Consider the following 25,887-nt stretch of genomic DNA (forward strand, 5'->3'; position numbering starts at 1 on the left):
GCCTCCTTTGTTTGTGTGTGGGGTGGGGGAGAGCCACTGTGGAGCTCAGATCCTCTAGGCTGGCCTGTGTGTGTGTGTGTGGGGTGGGGGAGAGCCACTGTGGAGCTCAGATCCTCTAGGCTGGCCTGTCTGTGTGTGGGGTGGGGGAGAGCCACTGTGGAGCTCAGATCCTCTAGGCTGGCCTGTCTGTGTGTGGCAGGGACAGCCACTGTGGAGCCCAGATCCTCTTGCCTTAGGCTTTCAAGGGCTGGGACTGCAGGCATCATGCAGGGGATCAACTTTATTTTAAAAGTAGATTGCTTGCATAGTATTCTTCACAGCTCCAAATCTTTTTTTTTTTTTTTTGGGGGGGGGGGAGGGGGCAGGGTTCTTCTATGTAGCCCTGGCTGTCCTGGAACTCAGAGATCCTCCTGCCTCTGGCTCCCCAGTACTGGGATTAAAGGAGTGCACCACCAAGCCTGGCTTCTATATCTAAAAACAAACAACCCCCCAAAAACTTTTGACCGATGACTTGGACAGGGGATGAGGGTGGACACTGATGTCCTGAAGCATCTGGAGAGCTGAGTGGCATGAGCCAGGTAGTGCTAATGCCCAGGACCTCGTGTCCTACTAATGACCATACACGGAAGACTCGGCTGCCTGTTACTCCAGAATGTTCTGTTAGGTCCCTGTTTTTCTTATCTTTTAGCCTGACACAGCAAGGCTAATGTAAGAACTCACAAATCCTCCCCAAGTGAGACAATGATTAACCAAGTTTTAGATACATTTTGTTCCTGTTGGAGTCATACTGGATATCAAACCCGGGCTCCATGCTTGCCAAGCAATACTCCACAATGAAGCAATGGGGGGCTGGAACATATGGGGCTATCAAGTCATTAGTGACCAAAACACATCTAATTTGCTAGGTTAAAACTACTTATGCATATATGTGTGTTATGTGCACCACATGTGTGCAGGTACCCTCAGAGGCCAGAGGACACTGGATCCCCTGGAACTGCAGTTACTACAGGCAGTTATGAGTCTTCTGATGTGGGTGCTGAGAACAGAACCCAGGTCCTTTGCAAGCGGAGTAAGCACTCTTAACTGCTGACCCATCTCTCCAGCCTCCCATCTGAGACGGTCTCATTCTGCATCCTAAAGAGAGAAAATCAGGGCCCACAATGCTGTCTGTCTTCAGTGCTGGGGCCTGACTCTCCTCAAAGCTGACACCAGGCTGTTCTCTGTCTCTTCATGGCATTAAATAAAACTTGTGGCTTCAAGGAACAATCTCGGTCTTAATGTCCTGGCATCCTTCACTCTTTGCTTTTTATTTTGAGACAGGATCTCAACAAGTTGATCAGGCCTGCCTTGAACTCACTTGGTAATCTAGGCAGGCCTTGAACTCAATCCTCCCGCTTTAATTTCTCCAATAACTAGAATTACCTAACTTAGTAGCATCTTATTATCTATTCAGAACACGGATAAGTTTATTGTAACCTTGAGACAGTCTAGTTATGTTGTTCAGGTTGGTTGTGCATGTGAGAGTGTGTGTGTGTGTGTGTGTGTGTGTGTGTGTGTGTACAATGAGGTCAGAGGGCAACCTGGGCATTGTTCTTTAGGGATTATTCACTTGGCGACAGGCTCTCTCACTGGCTTAGGAGTTCCCTCAGGAGCTCACCAAATAGGCTAGGCTGCCCAGCTAGCAAGATCAAGAATCTGCCTGTCTTGGCCCTGCCTGTCCAGTGCTGCTGGGATTTCAAGGATAAGGCAACACGCCTGTATTTTTCCTGTGGGCCCTCGTGCTTGTAAGCCAAGTCCTTTACTGACTGAGCTATTCCCCAGCCCCTCGGCTGGCTTCGAACTTCCATCATCCCGTCTTGACTCCCCAGAGTGCGGTGATTATAGGCATACAGCACCACACCCACAGCAGCTTATAGAAATCAAAGCATCAGAACACGTTTAGGAGGATGTCAGAACCTGAAGCTAGCATGGTGTCTCATACCTGTAACCCACGAGTCAGGAAGCTAAGGCGGACGACTACCAGGAATTCAAGGCCAGCCTGGCCTACACTAGGTAACAGGCTGGCTTAAGCTATGGTGTAAGACCCTGTTGTCAAAAGGAATAAGGGCCTGAGAGATGTTCAGTGGTGAAGAGCACTGGCTGCTCTTCTACAGAATACTGATACTTTATTTTCTTAGTTCATTTAAAAGTTTTTTCAGACAGGATCTCTCAATGTAGCCTTGACTATCCTGGAACTTGGTATGCAGATGAGGATGACCTCAAAATAAAGAGATCTGCCTGCATCTGACTCCCAAGTCATCAAGCTCACACAACATATGCTTTACCTACTGAGCCATTTGTGGGCCCCATTCTTGAATTTTTTGTTTTTGTTTCGAGACAGGGTTTCTCTGTGTAGTTTTGGTGCCTGTCCTGGATCTCTCTCTGTAGACCAGGCTAGCCTCGAACTCACAGAGATCTGCCTGCCTCTGCCTCCCAAGTGCTGGGATTAAAGGCGTGGGCCACCAATGTCTGTGGGAGCCTGTTCTTGGGTTCCTCGTGGCGTTACCCAGCAGGTCCGCATAGAGGATGATTAGGACCAAGGGCCTGAGTGCAGGTGTCTGAGATGGTCTGCACTTGGCTGTGCTAGGGGGAGGAGGTCTTTTGCTCCACCCCTTGGTGTCTCTTTAAATACCCTGGGGCAGAGACAGTCGGGCCCCATTGGAATAGGTTCCAGGCACTCTCGAGGCTATCCTTTATTTTCTATCTGTTTATCTCCACAATATAAATCCCTCTATCTAACATTTCCTGCTGCTCGCACTCAAGAAAACTCTGGGGGAGCTGTGGGGTTGGTGGGTAAACGCCCCACAAGCGCCTGGCTCATTCTTGAATTTTTGATCCTCCTGCCTCAGGCTCCTGAAGAGACAGGATTACAGACTTTAGCTGACAAGTCTGATCAAAATTTTTGAATTATTAAAAAAATTTTCTAGGCAATAATGCCCAAACCATAAAATAAAACGAGGGATAAACATTTCTGATTACATGCATATGTATATTTAAGCTGAGTTTCTGAATTAGCTAGCTGAAGACAAAGTAATACAAAGTGACCATTGAAAGTCTATTAAAATCTGGGCAGTTGTGGTGCACACCTTTAATCCCCGGACCCAGGAGGCAGAAGCAGGATCTATGAGTTCCAGGACAGCCAGGACTACATAGAGAAACCTTGTCTGAAAAAAAATCTCAGTGCTCAGGAGGCAGAGGGAAGATCTCTATGAGTTCAAGGTCAGCTTGATCTATGTAGTGAGTTCCAGGATAGCCAGGGCCATATAGAGAGACCCTGTCTCAAAACAAAAAACAAAAAACAAAACAAAACAAAACAAAACAAAAAAACAAAAAAAAAAGACCAAAGGAAGATAGCTTCTAAAATGGAGACCACCATTGCCCTCTGGTGGGTATAACACTGTCACCCTTATGTCACACTGTCATACTACATAACCTCACCGGGCTTCCAACTCATGACTTCCTGCTCAAACACCACCACTTTAGCCCTCAGTTCCTTTACCAGTTGTTTTTGAAGCCCTGCTATAAACGGACACCACTAAAGGTCTCAAGCTTGTCATGGTGGCCCACAGGGAGGAAGAAGCAGGGGGATCAGGAGCTCAAGAGTTTGAGGCCAGCCTGGGCTGCACAGAAAGTTCCAGACTAGCCTAGACTATAGAATGAGACTGTTTCAAACAATTATTTAAAGAAAGAAGAAAGAAAAACTACAAAAATCAACCCAAAATCTCAACAAATTCATAAAATAGGCTAACAGTCCCATTTTATAGACCAGTAAACAAGACTTATGAATTTTCCCGGGGTTGGGGATTTAGCTCAGTGGTAGAGAGCCGGCCTAGCAAGCACAAGGCCCTGGGTTTGGTCCTCAGCTTGGGGGGGGGGGGGTCCCAAGGATAAGAAACTAGTTAGTCACCACTGGGAGGTGGTGATGGTGGTGCATGCCTTTAATGCCCACTTGGGAGGCAGAGGCAGGTGGATCTCTGAGTTCAAGGCCAGCCTGGTCTACAGAGAGTTCCAGGACAGCCAGAAAAACCCTGTCTTGAAAAACAAACCCCCCTGCAAAAAAAAAAAAAATGCTGGGCCCCAAACCCAGGTCCTCTGTAAGGGCAGAAAGTGCTCTTAAACACTAAACCATCTCTCCAGCCCCCTTGTCTAGTCCCAACCCCAGAATTCTGTTTCTGTACATCTATTCGCCACGCTGCCTCTCAAAAAAGTAATGCATTCAAGATCCTCCCTTTGGTATTCTACAGCTTGCTTGGGAATATAGTTATTCCTTTTTTTCTTAAGTACTAGGATTGAATCCAGTGTTCTGTACACGGTAGGCGAGTTCTGTATCAGTGAGCTACATTCTCAGCCCAGTTATTTATTTTTAATCATTTGCTGTTACACATTTTCTATTTATTTGAGACAGGCTCTCATTATGTAGCTCAGGCTGGCCTGAGACTTTTGGTAGTCTTCCTGTCTTGGTTTTCTGAGTGCTGGGAGTACAGAAATATAATATCACCATACTTTACTATTCAGTTTGTTTTTTGGGGGAGGGGGCGTTGTTTGTTTGAAAGAGGGACTCACTGTGTAGCTCTGGCTGGCCTGGAACTTGCTCTGTAGACCAGACTGGTCTCAAACTCACAGAGATCCACCTGCCTCTGCCTCCCTGGTGCTCTGATTGGAGCTGTCAACTCACCACACCATCACACCTAGCCTTCCTGTTACTTTTTGAAAAGTCAAAAACAGAAAAAAGTCAAGAATTGGAAATTTATTTGAGGATGCACTTTCCTCTGTCACAAAACACACATTTATAAAAGGTAATGGTGAAAACAAACTCATTTGCTCCTTTTTAGAGTTTAAAATATGCAGGCCTCAGGCTAGGTGTGTGGCACACACCTGCAATCATAGCACTAGGAAGGTGGAGGCAGGTGGATTACAAATTTAATGCCATCCAAGGCTCCAAGACCTGTCTCAGCACTTCCCATCCTCCCACCTCCAAAAGCATACAGGTGTCAAATGAGTGATACCAAGTATTTTTCTCTGCTTTAAATAACAACGACAACAATAATAATAATTAATAATAATAATTAAGCTCTCTCAAACTCAGCAGAATAGTGTAAACCTGTAATTTCAGTGATGGAGAGCTAAAGTAAGCCAGTTTAAACTACATAATGAGACAAAACAAAACACACACACACACACACACACACACACACACACACACACACACACACGAGTAAAATACATGCTCATGAACAAATGTTTACTTTATTCAAATAACCACATGTGCCTCTTTTATATTAGTATTTTGACAGCCACTAATTTTTATTTTATGTTGATTTTTTTTATTGCTGTTATTCTTTTTATTTTTGTTTTTGGTTTTTCAAGACAGGGTTTCTTTGTGTAACAGCCCTGGCTGTCCTGGAACTTGCTCTGTAGACCAGGCTAGCCTCGAATTCAGAGATCCACCTGCCTCTGCTCCCTGAGTGCTGGAACTAAAGGCCCACACCAAAATGCCCAGCTTTGTTTCTGTTTTAAATTAAGAATATTTAATTATTTCCCCCAGCAGTACCACACTGAGAAACTTATATTTCCATTTTAGATTCAGGTACAGCTTTTTTCCCCCTTAAATTAACCTTGAACCCTGAGGGTGACCTTGAACTTCTGATTCTGCAGCTCCTGCCTGCCTTCTTTGTGCTGGCATCACATGTGTGTGCTATCAAGTGATTTCTGGAGTAATGGGGCTTTGCACATGCTAGGCAAACACATCAATAACCAAACTATATCTTAGCCCAAGGCATAACCTCGTGTTGTTTGCTTAATTGTTTGTCTATTATGTAGCCCAGGCTGGCTTGGGACTGAAAAATTCCCCTGTCTCTGCCTCTTGAGTGCCGAGATTAAAGGCCTGGACCATCTCACTTAGATTCTCGAGACAAGGCCTAATGTAACATATACTGACCTTGAACTCATGGTCCTCCTGCCTCCCCTCCTGAGTGCTGGGGTTCTAGACATGTACCACCATGCCCCGCAAGGTGTAGCCTTCTTTTCCTTCTTTCAAAAAAAAAGTTTTGGGAGGCACAACTTTTTGACACATAAATCTGTAGAATATTTTGTTTTTAACAGTGTTCATTTATAATCCTTTGATTATAATTCCCCACAATCTTCCTTTTCCCAGAAAGAAAAAAGCCTGGCTTTAAAAGTTATCATAAAGCTGGCTATGGTGGTATATAATCCCAGCAATCAGGAAGCTGAGGCAGAGGATTGCTACAAGTTCAAGGCCAGCATGAACTAGACAATGAGTCCAAGGCCATCCTGCATCACAGTGAGACGCTGTCTTGAATAAACCAAAGAAACAGCAAACAGAAAAAGAGAAAGAACAGGCTGCGAGCACAGCCCAGCCTGTGAGGGAGGCCCTGAGTTCAGTGTCTACACTGAAAACAAGAGTCTGAGAAACAGTTTCACTTCTGCATTTGTGGTACTGGAGGTTTACCTTATGGCAGCAAGTGTTCTATCTCAGACCTGTAATCCCAGCATCATTTAGGGAATATTTTTTATAAGAGTGGGTATCAGACAGAATAACCATTCTTGTCTAGGAAAATGGGATTCTGCTCATTGTTAAGCCTCAAATAGACGATGTCTCATTATCAGAACATTATTACCTGAGGTTGCTTTGGTGTTGGCTGGAGAAACAAAGCTAGCGAGGTTCACGACCTCTCCAGAGGTGAAGATGAAGGGGGCAGTCACAGTCACAGGGTTAGTCACCGGGTTGGCTCTCTCGGGGGCAACGTTCACCTGATTCTGCATCGCTTCCTAGCAAATAAAGCCGGACATTTCCGTCAGAACCTTCGGACATTTCCGTCAGAACCTTCGGACATTTCCGTCAGAACCTTCGTCACAGTCCCTGAACGGCCCCTCCCAGCAGAGCTCCACCAGGCAGAACTAGCCTGGCATACAATGTCCAGGGAGCCAAGACTGCTGCTTTCCTCAAACTAGAGCAACATGCGAGCTTGCTTCCCAAGCTTGTCTCTACTGAGAGAGCAAAGGTGCACTATTCACAAAGCCTTCTACATGCTTCATTTAACCTCTCTGCATTTTTTTAAACTTGAGAAAAAAAGAAGAAAAGGGAAGGAACTGGTGTGGCCAGTCTAAGGGGTAATTTGCAGCACTGATATTCTGTGATCAATTATCTGCAAGACAAGGTGCTAGCAGGAGATCCCTGCAGAGAACAGTATTCTCCAGGGTTTCAGCCTACAACCTGTTCCATTCTGCCACTGAAGAAATCCCTAAGAGAACACATAACAAGCAGGTAAATGAGTAGCAGGTTTCCAAGTCTAATTCCATATGCTACACCCTTGCTTCCGAGGATGTCTGCTCCACTGGGTGAAAAGATGCTTATCTTTTAGTTTTACTCTCAGAAGTTTTCTACAAACACAATAACTACTAAAAAGTCCAGTTATAAAGGACTTTGGACAATAACTGGAAGTTAAGGAGAATAACCAGTCTTTGGAAAAGCATGTCATGAAAACGAACAAAAACTGAGAATGCACAAGCAGCTATTTTTCATATGTAATTATCCCTTGATTGAGAACTTCAATTGAAACAGATTATTCATTCCCGGATACTGTAAAATTCTTTCTTCAATCAGCTACTGGTACCCTCTACCAGCTTCCACAGTGGAAGCACTCACGGGCAGGCTGGCCTAGCCTGATGAGAGCAATCATGCTATTTAGCATTGTCTTCTCCATCCAATGTGTGTACCAACTCCAATTAACTTCTTAAAACAATCACAACAAATCCCGAATTTGAGTTTCTAAATCCAGATGTGGCAGTTCAAACCTGTAATCCCAGCACTCCAGAAGCTGAGGCAGGAGGATTACCTTGACTTTGAGGTCAGCACAGGCTATATAGCAAGTACCAGATAAAGCAGAGCCACACAACAAGATCATCTTTCAATGCCCACTCAAAAAACCTTCAGCCTTGGGTGGTGGTGCAGCGTTAATCCCAGCACTCAGGAGGCAGAGGCAGGTGGATTTCTGTAAATTTAAGGACAGCCTGGGTCTACAAAGCCACTTCCAGGAAAACTTGGCTATATAGGGCGACCATCTTAAAAACATACAAAATAAAACAAAAAAAGCTTCTAGTATGTCCCATCGCCCACATAAGAAACTACCTCACTAGGCATGTAACAAGATCACATGTGTAACTAACTCCCAAGCACCTGCCATTCCCAAACTCCAGGTCCACTGCCCATTCTCTAGATACGTAACTACAAGTTTTCTTTAAACACTCCATGTTATTTCATATCTCTGTTTTTGGTTTGTGCTTTTTCTAGAATAGAGTAACTTTGTTCCCTGAAAAATGAATATAATTAAAAAAAATTTAACCACATTTCTTTGTGTGTGTGTGTGTGTGTGTGTGTGTGTGTGTGTGTGTGTGTAGGCCAGCAAACCACTGGCACCTTGCACCACACAGTCCAGGGAATCAAACGCGGGTCACTAGACTTGGCAGGTGTCTCTACCTGAGCCATTTCACTGACCCGATTAATATTTGCCCGTCTTTATTTATTTGTTTTTGTTTTTTTTTTTTTTTTTTTTTTTTTTTTTTTTTTTTTTTTTTTTGGTTTTTCGAGACAGGGTTTCTCTGTGTAGCTTTGCGCCTTTCCTGGAGCTCACTTGGTAGCCCAGGCTGGCCTCGAACTCACAGAGATCCGCCTGGCTCTGCCTCCCGAGTGTTGGGATTAAAGGCGTGCGCCACCACCGCCCGGCTTATTTATTTGTTTTTAAAGACTCTCTGTGTAAGCTGGATGGTGGTGGCACACACCTTTTAATCCCAGCATTCAGGAGGCAGAGGCAAGCAGATCTCTGTGAGTTCGAGGACAGCCTGGTCTACAGAGCGAGATCCAGGACAGCCAGAGTCACACAAAGAAACCCTGTTTTGAAATACCCCCCATTCCAAAAAATGACTGTGTAGCTCTGTTTGGGAACTCAGTATACAGACTGGGCCAGACTAGAAGTCAGAGATCCGCCTGCTTCTGCCTCCTGAGTGCTGGGATTAAAGGCGTGGGCCACCAGCCTGGCTCTACATGTTTTTAGTCAGTGCGCGCGCGCGCGCGCGCACACACGCACGCACGCACACACACACACACACACACACACACACACACACACAGGCACACGCGCGCGCACACAAGTGAGGATTGGAGTCAGTTTTCACTTCCCAGCACATGGGCTCTGGGGACTGAACGCAGGTTGTCAGGCATGGAAGCAAATGCTCCACCAAGTCATCCCCTAAATTTAATTTTTGATGGCTTCAGGATCTGTCTTTGCAGGGATAGGTGGAGGCTGTGTGTGTTTGTGGCGAGGTGAGGAGGTGAGGGTCTCTGCCCTTCAGGTCTGGGTGTTCGTTTCCTCGGTGTGGGTATGGGGAGACACACACTGACTATCACACAGACACTCCACAGGCGCAGGGCGTTGTCTCCTGGTTTGGATTTTGTTTTTTTGAGACAGGGTCTCAAGTAGTCCAGGGGGGACTTAAACTTGCTAGGTAGCTGAGGATGAGTTTGAACTCCATTCCTCCTGTGCCCAGATAATCCATCATGGTGGATTATACAGACATGTGCCACCCTGACTGGACAGTGACTGTATGTACGTGTGTGTGGGAGGGTGCAGCCTGAGGACAACCTTCAGTATTGTTCCTCAGATGCTATCTATCTCCCTTGTTTTTCTGAGGGAAGGTCTCTCACGGGTCTGGAGTTCAAGTACGCAAGGCTGGTTGGCCAGCAAGCTCTCTGCTTCCCCAACCTCGAGATTAGAAGCACACTGTTTCCACAGCTGTTTTACAAATGTTTTAAATACAGTTTTTTTGTTGTGTGTGTACATGTGTGCACTAGTGTGCCAGGACACACACACGCATGAATTCCTCTGATTTGCAACATTCCCTCTAAATTGGAACATCTGCTCCAGAAGGCAAGGAGAGGCTGACCAGCAGAAAGCCACATATCAGAGAAGAACAGAGGCCTGGAAGATTCTTGAGGGCCTACCAACAGTGTGAAAAGGAGTGAATAGCTGTTGGGGTGGAGCTGCTGAGCAGCCACTGCAGAAAGAGATGTTAGGAATGCGGGAGTCAGGTGCCTGACAGCGGGGCGGGGTGGAGGGCTCCAGGGCTGCAGTCTCCCACCCTGGGGTGGGGGTTCTGGGGATGGAGCTGCTCCTTGTGAGATCCCCTCATCCACACTTCTGTTAATAACCCCAATCAAAACTCAGTGCTTCACCAAACTGGATTTTGGTGCAACACACGGTTACTTTGGTCTGTCATGGGCTCCCTTTCTGGAGAGAGTGGACAACGTGTGTTGTGTGTCCCCAGGAAAAGTGTCACACAGCAGCAGGTCAGGGGACACTTGCAGGAGTTAAGTTTCTCCTCCGAGTTGGGTACCAGGGATTAAACTCAGGCTGTCAGAAGTGGCAGCAATAGCCTTTCCCCACTGAGCACCTCGCTGGCCCACACCTGGCTTCTGTGCATGGGTTCTGGGGATCAAACTTAGTTCCTCATATTTACAAGACACACCTTCTCATCTAAGCTATCTCCCAGCCCTGGAGAGTGACTTTCTTATTTAAAATTATTTTCTTTTTAATGTGTATATGTATATATGTGTGTGTGTGTGTGTGTGTGTGTGTCTGTATGAGTTTATGTGTACCATGTGTGCACAGGTGCCAATGGAGGGCAAAAGAGGATATGGGATGCCCTGGAACTGGAATTAGGCAGTTGTGAACTACACTATGTGGGTGCTGGGAACTGAAACTGGGTTCTTGGTAAGACTGGTAAGTATTCTGTTATTTCTTTATTTTTGGTTTTTTTCTCTGTGTAACAGCCCCAGCTGTCCCAGAACTCACTCTGTAGACCAGGCTGGTCTTGAACTCACAGAGATCCACCTGCCTCTGCCAAGTGCTGGGATTAAAGGCGTGCACCACCACTGCCTGTTGGTAAGTATTTTTGATTGCTAAGCCATATCTCCAGCAGCAACAATTCTTTTTTCCTTTCTTTGCTTGAGACAGGGTCTCACCATGTAGCCCTTGTTGGACTGGAACTTGCTCTGTGGACCAAAGTGACCTGGAACTCAGACTCAGTAGGGAGAGATGGTAGATCTACTGAATGCTGGGATCAAAGTGCCCAGCCCGTGACTTTTAGTTTAGTTTAACTAGAAATGGAAGTTTTAATGGAGAGAAAACAATGGATAGTTGTAGCATGAATCTTAAAGTCTTATTAATAAAAACAAACCTGAAGCCAGGTATTGGAGTAAATGCTGAAAGATCAGAGAGAGAGAACAAGCCACATCCAATCTCACCTTGCCATTTCCTCAGCTGATCCTGTTTCCTCAGACTGGAAGCCTCTGAGTCCTCACCTGAATGGATCTCAGCTGAACTGTGCTGCTCAAAAGCCTAAAAGCTTAACCAGGCTCTAGTTCCTCGTCCTCATGCCTTAAATACCTTTCTGCTTCCTACCATCACTTCCTGGGACTAAAGGCTCTTGTTACCATGCCTAGCTATTTCCAGTGTGGCTTTGAACTCACAGAGATCCAGATGGATCTCTGCCTCTGGAATGCTAGGATTAAAGGCGTGTGTGCCACCATTTTCTGGCCTCTATATCTAGTGGCTGCTCTGTTCTCTGACCCCAGATAAGTTTATTAGGGTGCACAATATTTTGGGGAACACAGTATCACCACAGATAGTCAAATCGATGTTCTTCCTGTTCTGGCTGCATTTTTCCATTAACCCATTTTTAGAAGAAAAAAATTATTCACAAATTGGGCAACTCTCAGGACAAGAAAAGGTTTGTAGAGTTTTGCTCTGCGATGTCAGCACTGAGTATTTTGAAAATATTCTTCTCTACTTACCAGGAAGGATTCAGGACTTTCTATAATCCTTTAAAAACAACAACTAAGTGCAGGCCCGCTTGGAGAGGGCAGCTTTAGCTTCACAGGGAGGCTGTCTCAGAACAAAGGCCGGGCACAATAGTATAGTCTGTAAGTCTAGCATATGGGAGGCAGAGGCAGGAGGATCAAGAGTCATCTTTAGCTACATACAAAATTTGAGATCACCCTGGGCTATTTGAGACCCTGTCTCCACTAGGGATGTGTGTGTGAGAGAGCTGCTAATACAGTCACATGAGTGAGGCAGGCTAGAAGTGCTATTTTAATAAAATGGGGAAATGTCTGTTTTAACTCAGCTCTCTCAAAATAATCTGTAAGTTGAAGTGTACTTTGGGGAATATAAAGGAACCGTACCTGAAGGATGACCAGAATCTCAGGATTGTTTTTCTCCAGTGCTATGTCAAAGGCAGACTTATCAAATTTGCTAAAAGCGTGGACATCGGCTCCATATTTGATAAGTAATTCAACCACGTCCCGGTGGTGGTGCTCTGTGGCCCAGTGCAAGGCCGTCATCTTCAGCATGTCCTTGGCATTCACATCCGCACCGCTCTGTCAGAAAAAAGCATCTTTTCAGTAGCTGCTGGTTACAGGAGCTCAGGCGTTAAGATCCTATTACAACAGGGAGACTTCACTTTAGTCCTCGCTTAAGGACTATCAAAAGTTAAAAACATTTCTCAAGTCTGCCTGAATGCGGAGACATTATGCTTTCAATGAGTGGGTCTGCTAAGGACATCACTGGGAATTCTAACAGATGGTTGAGGAAGGGCGAAGGAACAGATTTTGTTGCATTTATTAGCAGAAAGCTGAGTAGGGCCTGAAAAAAAATAGGCACAAGTACAGAGAACACCTACAGAAAAAGAATGAAGAAAAATCAATAAAATCTGTTTAGCCTTTAAAAAACTAGAAAACAAACTCATCTTCATGGCTCTTGAAACACAATTTTCATGAATATATTAATCTAAATAAATAAATAAATAAATAGAGATGCAACTTAATGACCATCGACTCTCAAGTCCTTCCTACCGCTATTTAGGAAAAGCTACGGGAGGCGAATGTCTGTTTTACAGCACAGTCCCGCCGCCATTCTTGCTTTACCCTAACAAGCAGCTCCACGATGTGCGCATGCCCATCAGCTGCAGCCATATGCAAAGGCGTCCTGTCCACTTTGGTCCGGGCGTCCCTGCTAACGCCTGCTCGAAGGAGCACTTCTGCTGTGGAGTAATGACCATACTGGGCCGCAAGGTGAAGAGGCGACGTTCCAAGCTGTGGAAAAGAACACTCACTGAATTCGACTGTGTGTAGAACTGTATCATTTCTAGACAGATATATGAACAAGAAATGAGTCCTACAGTATTCGTTCTTGGAGAAAGAGTCTTACTGGTCAGATAAGACTGAATAAATAATAAATTTAAAAATTAATATACTGGGGCTGGAGATAACTCAGTGGTTAAGAGCACTGAGTTCAGTTCCCAGCACCCATATTAGGTAATTTACAGCTGTTATTCCAGCTGCAGGTGATCCAAAACCCTAGTTTCCAAGGATACCTGTACTCACATGCACATATACCTACACAGACATACACATATATACATAATTAAAAATAATAAAAAATACATAAAATTAATATGTTAATGGGCAGTTAAAGGAGCCACAAATTAAATAAATGTAAAGCATAATAATTTTAAGTCAAGTAGATTTACTGGGTAAGACTCACAAAGGATGGGATTTTAAGCATGACTTACAAGATAGGTTTTTTTTGTTTGGGTTTTTTTTGGTATCAAAAAGAGTATTCTAAACTGGGCGGTGGTTGGGTATGCCTTTAGTCCCAGGGCTTGCGAGGCAGAGGCAGGTGGATCTCTGTGATTTCAAGTCCAGCCTGGTCTACAAAGTGAGTTCCAGGACAGCTAGAGCTAAACAGAGAAATCTTGTCTTGAAAAAACAAACAAACAAACAAAGAGTATTCTGAGCTGGATATGGTAGCATGTGCCTTTAGTCTCAGCACCTGGAAGGCAGAGGTAGGCAGATCTCTATGAGATGGAAGCCCAGGACAGCCAGGGCTTCATTGAGAGACCCTGTCTTAAAACAAACAAACAAATAAAAAGAGAACCAGTTGGACCCTGAAGTTATGAATTAATCATACTACAATAATCATCACTCCATCATAAAAATTGTTAACATCAGCCAATGTGTAGAAAATCTGTGAACACGGGCTGGAGAGATGTCTCAGAGGTTAAGAATACTGGCTGCTCTTCCACAGGTCCTGAGTTCAATTCCCAGCAATCACATGGTGGCTCACAACTATTTCTAATGAGATCTGGTGCCCTCTTCTGGTGGGCAGGCAGAACAGGGTTTCTCTGTGTAGCTTTGGAGCCTGTCTCGGAAATCGCCCTGTAGACCAGGCTGGCCTCAAAAACACAGAGATCCACCTGCCTCTGCCTCCCGAGTGCTGGGATTAAAGGTGTGCGCCACCACCACTACCACCTGCCCCCCTGCACCTTTTTTCCCCTGTGACAGAGTCTTCAAGCCATGGTTAATTCTCCTGTTTCTACCTCCCAAGTGCTGGGATTAAAGATGTATCTAACTATCTGGCAGTGGTGCTGCCACGCCTTTAATCCCAGCACTCAGGATTTCTGTGAGTTCGAGGCCAGCCTGGTCTAGTATGAAGCAAGTTTCAGGACAGCCAGAGCTGTTACAAAAACAAACAAACAGAAAGATGTATACAACTATGCCTGGCATTTGTAAGATTTATTTGTGTGTACAGGTGTGTATGTGTGAAGGTCAGTGGACAACTTTGGGGAGTTTTTTAGTTTGTTTTTGAGATAGGATCTCATGTAGCTTTGGCTGTCTTGGAACTTGCTATGTACACCAGGATGGCCTCAAACTCAGAGGTCTTCCTGCCTCTGCCTCCCAAGTTCTAGGACACCATCACAACTGCACATAAAACTATAGAAAATAAAAGGGAACAATTCCCACCGTTTACAGCTTACAATCACCACTATACACTGACAGGCAGCTTGCACACTGGAAAGCTAAGAAGGGGATGCAGTCAACAGGCGGCACAAATCAAGTTCTTGTAGGGAGTGACCCGGGAGAGGGACCGCCGCCAACTGCTCAGCCTTAGGGCAGGTTAAGGCGCAACTGAAGACAACTGGGCCTTCTACTAAACATACCCAGTCGGTGGTGAACGGGGCCCCGTTCGCCATCAGCGTCCTCACTTCATCATCCTGGCCTTTCCTTGCAGCTTCTAGCAGCCTCTTCCCCAGATCCACCAGAGACATCTTTATGCATAGGAACCACGGTATCCAGGTAGCTGCAATGTGAACACAAGGAAAGCAGTTGTCTGTGAGAGGTCTTCTTGCTTTTTGTTTGTTTTCTCTAAGACATGGTTTTGTCATGCAGTCCAGGCTGGCCTGTAACTCACTATGTAGCCCATGAAAGCATGGAACTCCAAATCTTCCTTCCTCCACACCCTAAATGCTTTGCTATGGACACACACCACCATAACCACAGTGAAATGTGTTCACAAGATGTCCTTGTCTGGGGGACAGGTGCTCACGTAGCCTACACTGACTTCAAATTTGCTATGTAGCTAAGGACAGTCTCGGAACTTTTGATCTTTCTGACTGCACTCCCACGTGCTAGGGTTACAGGCTAGTGTCACCACACCTGCCCTTTTTCATTCGGAGAGGGACCTAGCTAAATTGCTCAGGCTGGTGTGAAACTCACACCACAGCTCAGGTAGGCCTTGAATCTGTGATCTTCCTGCCTCAACTTCCCAAGTAGCCGGACTACAGGTTTTCATCACCAGACTCAGCAGTGGAATAGAATTTTAAAGAACACAGTTCAAAATCTGCACCCTGATTTCTAGGCAAGGCACAAGGGTACTTCTCTGTGAAACTGCTGCTTGACATAAAGTTTGAGTTAATTCCCCTTAACACAGGGCCTGTAGGGGTTGTGGATTTAGCTCAGTGGTAGAGCGCTTGCAAAGGCCCTGGGTTCGGTCCTCAGCTCTGAAAACAACAACAACAACAACAAAAAACCATAGGGCCTGTAGCACACAACTCGATTGGATGACTAAGGCATAATCGTTTCAGTACAGGGTGTGTAGACTCCTCATTGACTCAGCCTTTGATGAGCTCAAAAATGACCAATTTCAGTAAGGTCTGCCTCGGTCTCAAGCCAATCCCTCTGGAAGACATAAAAGGCACCAGGCAGGGCTTGTGAGATGGCTCAGCAGGCCAAAGTGCTTTCCATAAACGCCAGATGACCTGAGTCCTATCCTCCAGAATCCTTGGTGGAAGGAGAGAACTGATTCTGACTCTAAGTTGTCCTCTGTACACATGCAGTCCTCTGTACACATGTTACACAAGTAACAATAGTAAATAAGATATTTTAAACAGAACACTGGGCAGGGCACATGGAAGTAGTCCTCTCTTTGAACCCCTCCCACTCTAGGGAGTGTTCAGTTTCCCTACTAAGAAGCATCTTTTAAAAAATGAATTGCAGCTGTTAATCTTTTTGTTTTCTAGCTATGGCAAAATGACATAATGCCAATCAACGTTTACAGAGAGCAAACTTTTTTTTTTTTTTGAGACAGAAACTCTGGTAGCCCAAGCTGACCTTTAATTCATCATGTAGCTGAAGATGACCTTCCGGTCTTCACTTCCCAGGAACTGAGATTATGTGCGAGCAATACCACAGGCAGCATGCAAGAATAAACTCCCACTAGCCAGCGATTTGCTAAGGACAGCAGTTCAAAAATGTGGTTTATGGCTCCTGAGCCATACTAAATAACCTTACAGGAATCCATGTGGTCCAAACTATTTTTGCTATAATACTAAGGCATCATTTGACTTTTTTTTCAAGCATCTTAGCATTTGCAATGATAGTGAAAATATCACGGAGGGTGTAATTGCTGTTGCCTTTGCCCAAAACAAATTGTGAAATAAACTTATTGTATTCATTGCCATGTGTTTTGGTGGGGAAGGTGGGTGCTATTTAAGACAGTCCTTGCCCTGAAAGCAGTACACACTGTAACATTAGGACCAAGGAGTGAGGCGGATGAGAATGAGAAGCAGTCAGCTTCAGCTCCACAGTGAGTTCTAGGCAGGCCTGGAGAGAGAGAAAGAGAGAGAGAGAGAGAGAAAACAGCTTGCAGGAGTTGGTCCTCTCTGTCCACCCAGGTCATCAGGCTTGGCAGAAGTCACCTATGAGCCACCTCTGAAGTCTGACCACCTGAGTTTGACCCCAGGATCCACAAGGTAAAAGGAGAGAGGTATCTCCAGAAAGCGTCCTCTGACCTCCACACATGCACCAGGCAAAGGCCTGTAATTGCAGTAATTCCGTTTCTTGGAGGCTGAAACAGGAAGATTCCAAGTTTGAGACCAACCTAGACTATATCATGAGACTCCTATTTCAAAAACAAAGGCTAGGAGAGAGCTCATTTCAAAGAGGGTTGCTTAGCAACCAAAGCCCGGGCTTAACCTGAGCACAGTGATGCCAAAGTTCAAGGCCTATCTGGACTATAATATGAATTCAAGCATAGTTTGGGTAATTTAGTGAGACTTGCCACAAATTAAATAGTAAAAAACAGCTCAGAAGTAGAACACTTCTTTACTATGTGCAAGGTTCTAGGTTCAAGTCCCAGTACAGCCAAAAATAAAAGTATAAGGCAGACAATTGTTTTTAAGGTACACAGCACAAAAATTCCTTTGGTATGATTTCAGATTTCTTGTATTATTTTAAAAATAATTTGTGTATGACTATTTTTGCCTACATATATGTCTGTGCACCACCTGCATGCAATGATCTCTGGAGGTCAGAAAAGTGCACCAGACCACCTGGAACTGAAGTGACAGGTGGTTGTGAGCTGCCATGTGGGTGCTGGGAATTGAACCTATGTTCACAGGAAGAGCACCCAATACTTTAAACTGCTGAGCCATCTCTTCAGCCCTTGCAACTATTTTTTCCCCCTGGTGCAGAGGACAAAACCCCAGGTATTACCGAGCTAAATTATCAATCTTGCAACTAACTTTTAAGAAATTACCACGTCTTGTGAGCAATGTAACACATGACAGAGTGCTTGTCTAGCATGCATGAGGCTGTATGGACCACAAAAAAAATTACTACTTGCCAAGCTTAGGTGCAGCATCAAAGAATACCTACCATCAGCTGGAGAAGCCATTAAACAGCTAGGTGTGGCCAGACCTGCTGGCTCACGCCTCAGCTCCTGTGCAGCCATCCTCACAGGAATAGAGAGTCTAAAGACCAGTGCCCCTCTCCTTTGCTACCAGACTATGGAGACAATGGACTGCACGGGAACTTTCCCCGGAATCTCACTTCGGGAGAAGGAAGAGGCTGAGCCCAGGAGCCAGGCAGAGAAAGTTGTCACCTCAGAAAGACCTCATAGTCCTGACAACTTGTCAGACCACCTTGCCGGAGCCAGGAGCCAAGGACAGTAGTTGAGGCCACACCTTGACCAGGAGTGCTTAGTTATGCATACACACCTTCTCTCAGTCTAAAATTCATGTACGTCAGAACCCCAAACAGAGGGTGTCACTGGATCTCTTTCCAGTGTGGCCACACTGAATAAATACTTTTCTGCTTTTCATTAGTAATGGTGAATTTAATTGACATATTTGAAGATGGGTGGCCAAGCCTAGCCTGTTAGGGATGCTCGGGCCCAAGCTCTGACCCTAACACGTATGGTAACAATTTTGGCAAGCCATGGACAGGAGAAAACTGTAGCTAGAGTTTTCCTGCCTTGTCCACAGTCATCCACTCACTGCCAATGGAGAGGAAAGGCTGAATGGTACCAGCAGCTACTAGGGTCACTTTATTCCATAGGCTTCTTTCTTTCAAGACAGGATCTCTCTACAAAACCCTGTGAAAGGTAAACTAAAATACAAGACTTGGTAGCTAAGTATATACATTGGGACTCCCCTCCCTCTCCCCAAGGTCTCTCACCGTGTAGCCCTGGCTAGCCTGGAACTCACTATGGACCAGGCTGACCTTAAAATCACAGAAATTCATCTGCCTCTGCCTCTCCTCCTAAGTGGGCACTAGATGTTAAAAATCAAGTTTATATAGGACTCCACTTCTCTTAGACCTAACTAAGTGTTAACTAATTGAAATATTACTTCCAGTGTCCTCTCTACTGGAATGTAAATCGGATGTTTTCCAATGTTAATTCTGGAAACAGCCTAAGAAAAAAATATTGCTACATGATTTACAAGAAATGGCTGATCTTCTAAAAGAAATGCTTTAGAGAGATATCTGAAATACAGGAAGTAGAAATTATGATAACATTCACTGGAGACATAAAAGTTTAAAATGACAAAATGTCTATCAGATAAACAGATTTTCATCAAGATTTCCTTTTAAAACAAATTTGAGAAGAAATTGTTTCACACTTTGATGTTAAGAGTACCTGAAAGGTACTCAAAAGGACACCAAAAAAGCTACTCCTGCATTTGACAAGGGTTTCACAGAGCCCACCCTAGTCCCCCAACTTGTCCAAAGAGGGCGGGCCCTGAGCTCCTGCCCACAGGCCTCTACCTCCCAACAGCTGGGGTACAGCTATGTGTCTCCACACTGAGTTCTGCAGTACTGAGGACTGAACCCACGGCTTTGTTCATGCTAGGCAAGCACTCTACCTATCCAGCCATATTCTAAGCCCCATAAAAATCTTTTATGTTGATGAAATACCTCTAAATAATGCACATAAAAATCCTTTTGTGGAGTTATTGTTATGATTTCCTTTTTCAGGACTAATTCATCTTTTTACATTTACTAATTCTGTGTGTGTGTGTGTGTGTGTGTGTGTGTACACACGTGGAGGTCAGAGAACAACTTGCTAAAGTCAATTCTCTCCTTCCACCATATGGAACCCAGAAATTGAACTCTGGGTCCTCAGATTTAGTTTCAAACAATTTATCTGCATTGTTTTCTCAGCTCATAAACTTCCCTTTCATGAGGGGAATTACAGGAGCTGCAATCCCTACGTCAGTACCACTGAGCATTTGAACATCTGCATAAGCTTACTCTACATGTAACAAAAAAGGTTTATATCATTCTATCTGAGGGAGGCTCTGATGCTTTCCTTGTGTTTGAAGGATGGTTACATTTAAAAATATGTTGTTGGCCAGGCGGTGGTGGCACATGCTTTTAATCCCAGCACTCAGGAGGCAGAGCCAGGCATATCTCTGCGAATTCGAGACCAGCCTGGTCTACAGAGTGAGATCCAGGATAGGCACCAAAACTACACAGAGAAATACTGTCTGGAAAAAAAAAAGTTAATTGCTCAGAAAAAAAGTTTTTTTGTTTTTGTTGTTATTGCTGTTTAGAGACAGGGTTTCTTTATTATCTAACTCTGGCTGTCCTAGAACTTGCTCTGTAGACCAGGCTGGCCTTGAACTCACAGAAATCCACCTGCCTCTGCCTCCCGAGTGCTGAGATTAAAAGTGTGAGCCACTACATCTGGCTCTCAGAAAATTTCTAAACTGCTTTTTGCTTGCAACTTTAAAATGTAAATATAAAACATACATTTTAGGACTGGTTTATATAGAGAGTTATTTTTGCACGATTTCTGGGCTTTGATCCATATGGATTATACATATATTTTCTGAATGTCAAAGTGGACTAATTTTGCTATCAGCGTAATTGCTAATTAAAAAAATACATTTTGTTGTAATGTTATGAATGTGGCTATTTTATTTTTATCTTTTTAATATTTACTTTTCAAGTTGTATGTGTGTGTTCCTGGTATCTGTGGGGATGTGCTCTTGGAGGCCAGAAGAGGGAGGCAGTCCCTCAGAACTGTAGCTATAGGTGGATGGGGCCACCTTATTTGGTTGCTAGGAACCAAAATCAGGAAAAACAGTACAAACTCATAACCACTGAGCCAACTCTTCTGTCCAGAGATTCTATATTTTACTGAGCTAACTGCTTGGGGACCAGCAAGATGGCTTAGCACACAAGGAACTTGCCACCAAGCCTGACAGCTAAAGCTCCATCCGTCCCCAGGACTCACATGGTGGCCGGAGAGGGCAGGCTCCTGAAAGTTGTCCTCTGACCTCCACGTGAGTACTGCAGGCATGTGCACTCCCCCCCTAAAATCAACCTATCAGTTACGTCATCTTTTCAAGGCGATGAAGAGCTGGCTCAGCAGTTGAGGGACCACTGCTCTTTCAGGGGCTCCAGTCTGGAGCCTGTAATTCTCTCCATGGGACCAGCCACCCTCTTAACTCCACTCACACACGCACACGCACACACTCACACACAGACGCGTACGTAATTAAAAGTCAAGTAAATATTGGGGCTGGAGAGATGGCGGGGGGGTGGGGGTAAGAACACTTGCTGCTCTTGAAAAGGACCCGGGTTCAGTGCCCAGCACCCACATTAGGCCTCTTACAAGCTCTTGGAACCGGAGTTCCAGGATATCTGACTCACTCTCTGCAGTCCCCATGAGCTCTGCATGCACATGGTGCATGTACAGACAAGCAGACACACGTACATAGGTACAGGCAGAGGCAGATGGAGCTCAGTGTCCAGGCCAACCAAGAGCTACAGAGTAAAACCCTGTCTCAAATTTTTATTTTTCTGAGACAGGGTTTCTATGTGTCAAAGAATTTCATTGGCTATCTTTTTTTTTTTTTTTTTTTTGGTTTTTCGAGACAGGGTTTCTCTGTGTAGCTTTGCGCCTTTCCTGGAACTCACTTGGTAGCCCAGGCTGGCCTCGAACTCACAAAGATCCGCCTGCCTCTGCCTCCCGAGTGTTGGGATTAAAGGCGTGCGCCACCACCGCCCGGCGTCATTGGCTATCTTACATGTTGACAATCCAGATATAATGTACATTGCATAATACAGAACACTTAATGGTCCCTTTGCATGTTCTAAATTTACATGCATTTAACTCTTCAAATGTCTATGTAATATGTAGGTTCCACTCTGCTTATTTTAGTCACAAATACACAGCATATTAAATGTACTAAAATCACCTTAGAATAGTTGCTTGCAAAGTGGTCATTTAAAAGACATAAACAGGCCGGGCGGTGGTGGCGTACGCCTTTAATCCCAACACTCGGGAGGCAGAGGAGGCAGATCTCTGTGAGTTCGAGGCCAGCCTGGACTACCAAGTGAGTCCCAGGAAAGGCGCAAAGCTACACAGAGAAACCCTGTCTTGAAAAAAAAAAAGACATAAACAGAATCTTAAAGAAACTCTGACTTTTTGCTAAGATTTTTTTTTGTTTCTTTTTTGAGACAAGGTTTCTCTGTATAGTTCTGACTGCCCTGGAACTCATAGTCCATACTGGGCTTGAACTCAAAGAGAGCCCCCTACCTCTCATACTCTGCCTCCCAAGTGCTGGATTAAAGGCATGTATCACCACTGCCAGCAAGATAAATCTTGTCTGTGTATCCTGCATAATGAGCGTTAACAGCTTAGATGCAAGATTATAAAACATCAGTAGCAAATTTCTGTCCTCCGGGGTTCTCCCATTATACTGTAAGCCTGTGTTTAAGACCCCACCCCCACCCCCCACCCCCACCCCCCACCCCCACCCCCCACCCCCACAGGCTGGAGAGGTGGCTCAGCGGTTAAGAGCACTGACTGCTCTTCCAGGGATCTTGAGTTCAATTCCCAGAACCCACATGGTGGCTCACAACCATCTTTAATGAGATCTGGTGGCCTCTTCTGGCCTGCAGGGATACATGCTGTATACATAATAAATAAACAAATCTTAAAAAAAAAAAAAAAAAAAAAAAAAAGACCTCTTCCCTCCTTCAATAAACGCATTCGGCATTAAAAAAGGGGGGTGGGGGTGGAGAGGTGGCTCAGCAGCTAAGAACACTTGCTATTCTTGCAGAGGATCCAGATTTGATTCCTAGCACTAGCATAGGGGCTAACTGTTGGTAACTCAATTTCAGGGGATCAGATTCCCTCTTCTGGCCTCTTCAGGTACTGCATGTACATGGTACACACAGCCTTCACGCCAGCAAAACCACCCACAAACATAAAATAAAAATATACAGATCTTTTGCCGGACGGTGGTGGCGCACGCCTTTAATCCCAGCACTCGGGAAGCAGAGGCAATTGGATCTTTGTGAGTTCAAGGCCAGCCTGGTCTAGATCCAGGAAAAGCACAAAGCTATACAGAGAAACCCTATCTCGAAAAACAAAAAAAAAAAGATCTTTAACCAAATTGGAAAAAAAAAAAAGATTTCAACTTTAATCCTAGCACTTGAGGGGCAGAGGCAAGTGAATCTCTGGGTTCAAGCCCAGCCTGGTCTCCAGAGCGAGTTCCAGGACAGCCCTTATGAGCACTGGCTGCTCTTCCAGAGGGCCTGACTTCAATTCCCAGCAACCACATGCTGACTCACAACCATCTGTAATGAGATCTGGTGCCCTCTTCTGGCCTGCAGGCATACATGCAGACAAAGTACTCCTACATTAAAAAAAAAAAAATCACATAAATTAATTTTAAAAAGATCAATACTGTTCAAATAAAAAGTATGCCATTTGGGTAATCCTGCTCTTTGAAACCTTGACCTCCATCTATTGGCCTCAGAATGAAAGTATTTTGTTTTCTACCTATGAAACACACACCAGAAATGAGCCTGTGGTCGCTGTCACTAAATTACTAAATTTGTGAAGGTCTAACATTGGATTTTGTTGGTGTGGTAGACCTAGGGAACTAAAGATTCTACATTTTGCTTATTGAGCACAAGCTGAGCTACTATATAGAGGATTTCTGTATAGTTCTGTGTAAAGACGCCAAACGTTGCTGGCTCCTTTACACGTGAGCTGTATTTATATGTCTGCTGTACTACACAAGCCAAGATGCACGGTTAGGATCGATGCTGGGGCCAAGCTAGAATTGTTGGTGGTGCTTTGAACTTCCCAGGCCTGTGTTCATGTGCTCCGAACTGTCCTGACCAGTTAGCTGCTTTAAACAAGGATCATTAGACACGCCTCACTGCACACTCCAAGCAGTGCTTCTAATGATTAAAAGGTGTTGGACACTGATCACTTAAGGAACACACCTACAAACAATACTTAATTTTCAAGCCAGTTTTCAGTAACATTTGCTCTTGTTGGTTGTTTTGGTGAAGCTTTTTAATTGTTGGCTGCTAACATTCTGTAGAAGTACACTGCCAACAAAACAAGGTGAGAAGCATTTCTGGGATGCTAGGGCTTCACCCGCAGGAGAAACAGAATTCCAACACAAGAACACAAGAACAGACTCCATGCAGGCCTGATCTAAAAGCCAATCCATCTATAACTGTTATCTGCCTAACATTAACTATGAGGTTTTACTGGTACTGACCCTTGACATCTGTCACTCTCCCAACATGGGAGCAGATCAGAGCACTCTGAACAGATCATTGTGGTAATGAGGGAGAGATGTGATCAACAAATGTATCAAAGCTGTCTTCACAGGAAACTGGAGACAAGCCTGGTGAGGCGGAGTGTCAAAATACAAAGAAGTCACAACAGGCATGATGACATTAGCCTGGAATGCCAGTGCTCTGGGAAACCTGAATCAGGGTGATGGTGAGTTGGAGGTTGGCCTAAGTTGGTTTCAAACCAACGAAGGAGTAGAGTTGCTTGTGCCGGACCTTCCAACAGTGGCCAATATCAAGAGCTAGGGGAAAAGGGTTATTTTTTGTCTTTTGAGACCGAGTTTCTAGGTATTGCCTTAGCTGGCCTCGAACTCACTCTGTAGCCCAGGCTGGCCTCAAACTCAGAGATCTGCCTGCCTCTGCCTGCTGAGTGCTGGCATTAAGGGTGTGCGCCACCACACCCTGCTGGAAAACCAGTTCTTATATTTGTTTACCTATGGGAATGTCTTCTAAGCTTGGTTCCTCCTTGTATTCTGGGAAAATGGTCTAGAAATCTGTTCTTCGTGGCTCTTTTTTGCTGTGCAGCCACTCCTGATTTAACCTGAAGCACCTACCTAAATTAAAATGCACCTATAAATAACAGTATTTTGGGGGCCAGTGAGATGAATGACTCAGTGGGTGAAGTCTGCGGCTAAGCCTGATGACCTTGAGTTAGATCCCCAGTTTCCATATTATGGGGAGCTGAACCTCTAGGCTGTCTCTGACCTCCATATGCACACACATCAACTGTAATAAAAATGTTTAAGTAAAATAAGAGCATTGTGGGAAGACTCATGGGTCATCCTTTCAGGACCTCCACACCAAGGCTGTGTGAACCCTAAGATTAGGGAATAACATAGGCATTAAAATTTACTTATTTATATGTATGCACTTCTGTGGGTATTCACCACAGCGTGCCGGTCGGTGGGTGAGTGGGTGGGTGGGTGAGTGAGTGAGCGAGTGAGTGAATACCCAGGAATTGGTTCTCTCTTGCTGCTAAGGATCAAACTCGGATAGTCTGGCTTGGCAGCTTTTATCTACTAAATTATCTCATTGGCCCAACCTAGACAATTCCAGTGTTCAGAGCTCTACAAAGGGGCTACTCTCCTTTATAGGGTGTGCCTCCACATTAAAATCTACACGAGATCTGGTCTGATCGGTATCCTAAGATTTGTTGTTGTTGTTTTCTTTCTAGTCCCTCTGTGCTAGGGATTGAATCCAGGGCAGCAGGCATTCGGGACACACAGCCACCCCTGAGCTACACCCCCAGTCAGCCTCCAGGGAAGCTGAGGGTGAATAAAATGCCAAGCAAGACCAGAGACCTGTTTTTTGTTTTGTTTTGTTGTTTTCTCATCTGAGGCTCAAGTAGCTGAGGCTGGCCTTGAACACCTGGATCCTTCTACCTCACCTTCTCCAGCGCTGAGTGTTGGGATTACAGGCATACGCCACCATACTTAGTTTTAAGAACTTTCAATAAATGTTTTGATAACCATAGCGTGCCTGAGCACTTGACAAAGGACTCCACGACCAGAAAGCAATCACTTTTGTTTATCTAGCAATTT

General features: G+C 44.8%; 1 protein-coding gene across 3 annotated transcripts in view; it reads right to left on the reverse strand.

The window, feature by feature from the left end:
• Gabpb2 (GA binding protein transcription factor subunit beta 2) overlaps window positions 1-25,887 on the reverse strand; it is a 39,267-nt gene that overhangs the window by 11,790 nt on the left and 1,590 nt on the right. For all 3 annotated transcript variants that reach the window (XM_016001082.3, XM_006982528.4, XM_076574557.1), the window contains exons 2-5: window positions 15,115-15,254; window positions 13,040-13,207; window positions 12,299-12,493; window positions 6,678-6,828 (exon numbers count right to left, since the gene is read on the reverse strand). In XM_016001082.3, the coding sequence (XP_015856568.1) occupies window positions 6,678-6,828; window positions 12,299-12,493; window positions 13,040-13,207; window positions 15,115-15,222 (622 nt within the window). In that variant the 5' untranslated portion in view covers window positions 15,223-15,254. The remainder of the gene's footprint in view (window positions 1-6,677; window positions 6,829-12,298; window positions 12,494-13,039; window positions 13,208-15,114; window positions 15,255-25,887) is intronic.

Source organism: Peromyscus maniculatus, chromosome 6 (genome assembly GCF_049852395.1).
Source record: "Peromyscus maniculatus bairdii isolate BWxNUB_F1_BW_parent chromosome 6, HU_Pman_BW_mat_3.1, whole genome shotgun sequence".
Lineage (NCBI taxonomy): Eukaryota > Metazoa > Chordata > Mammalia > Rodentia > Cricetidae > Peromyscus > Peromyscus maniculatus.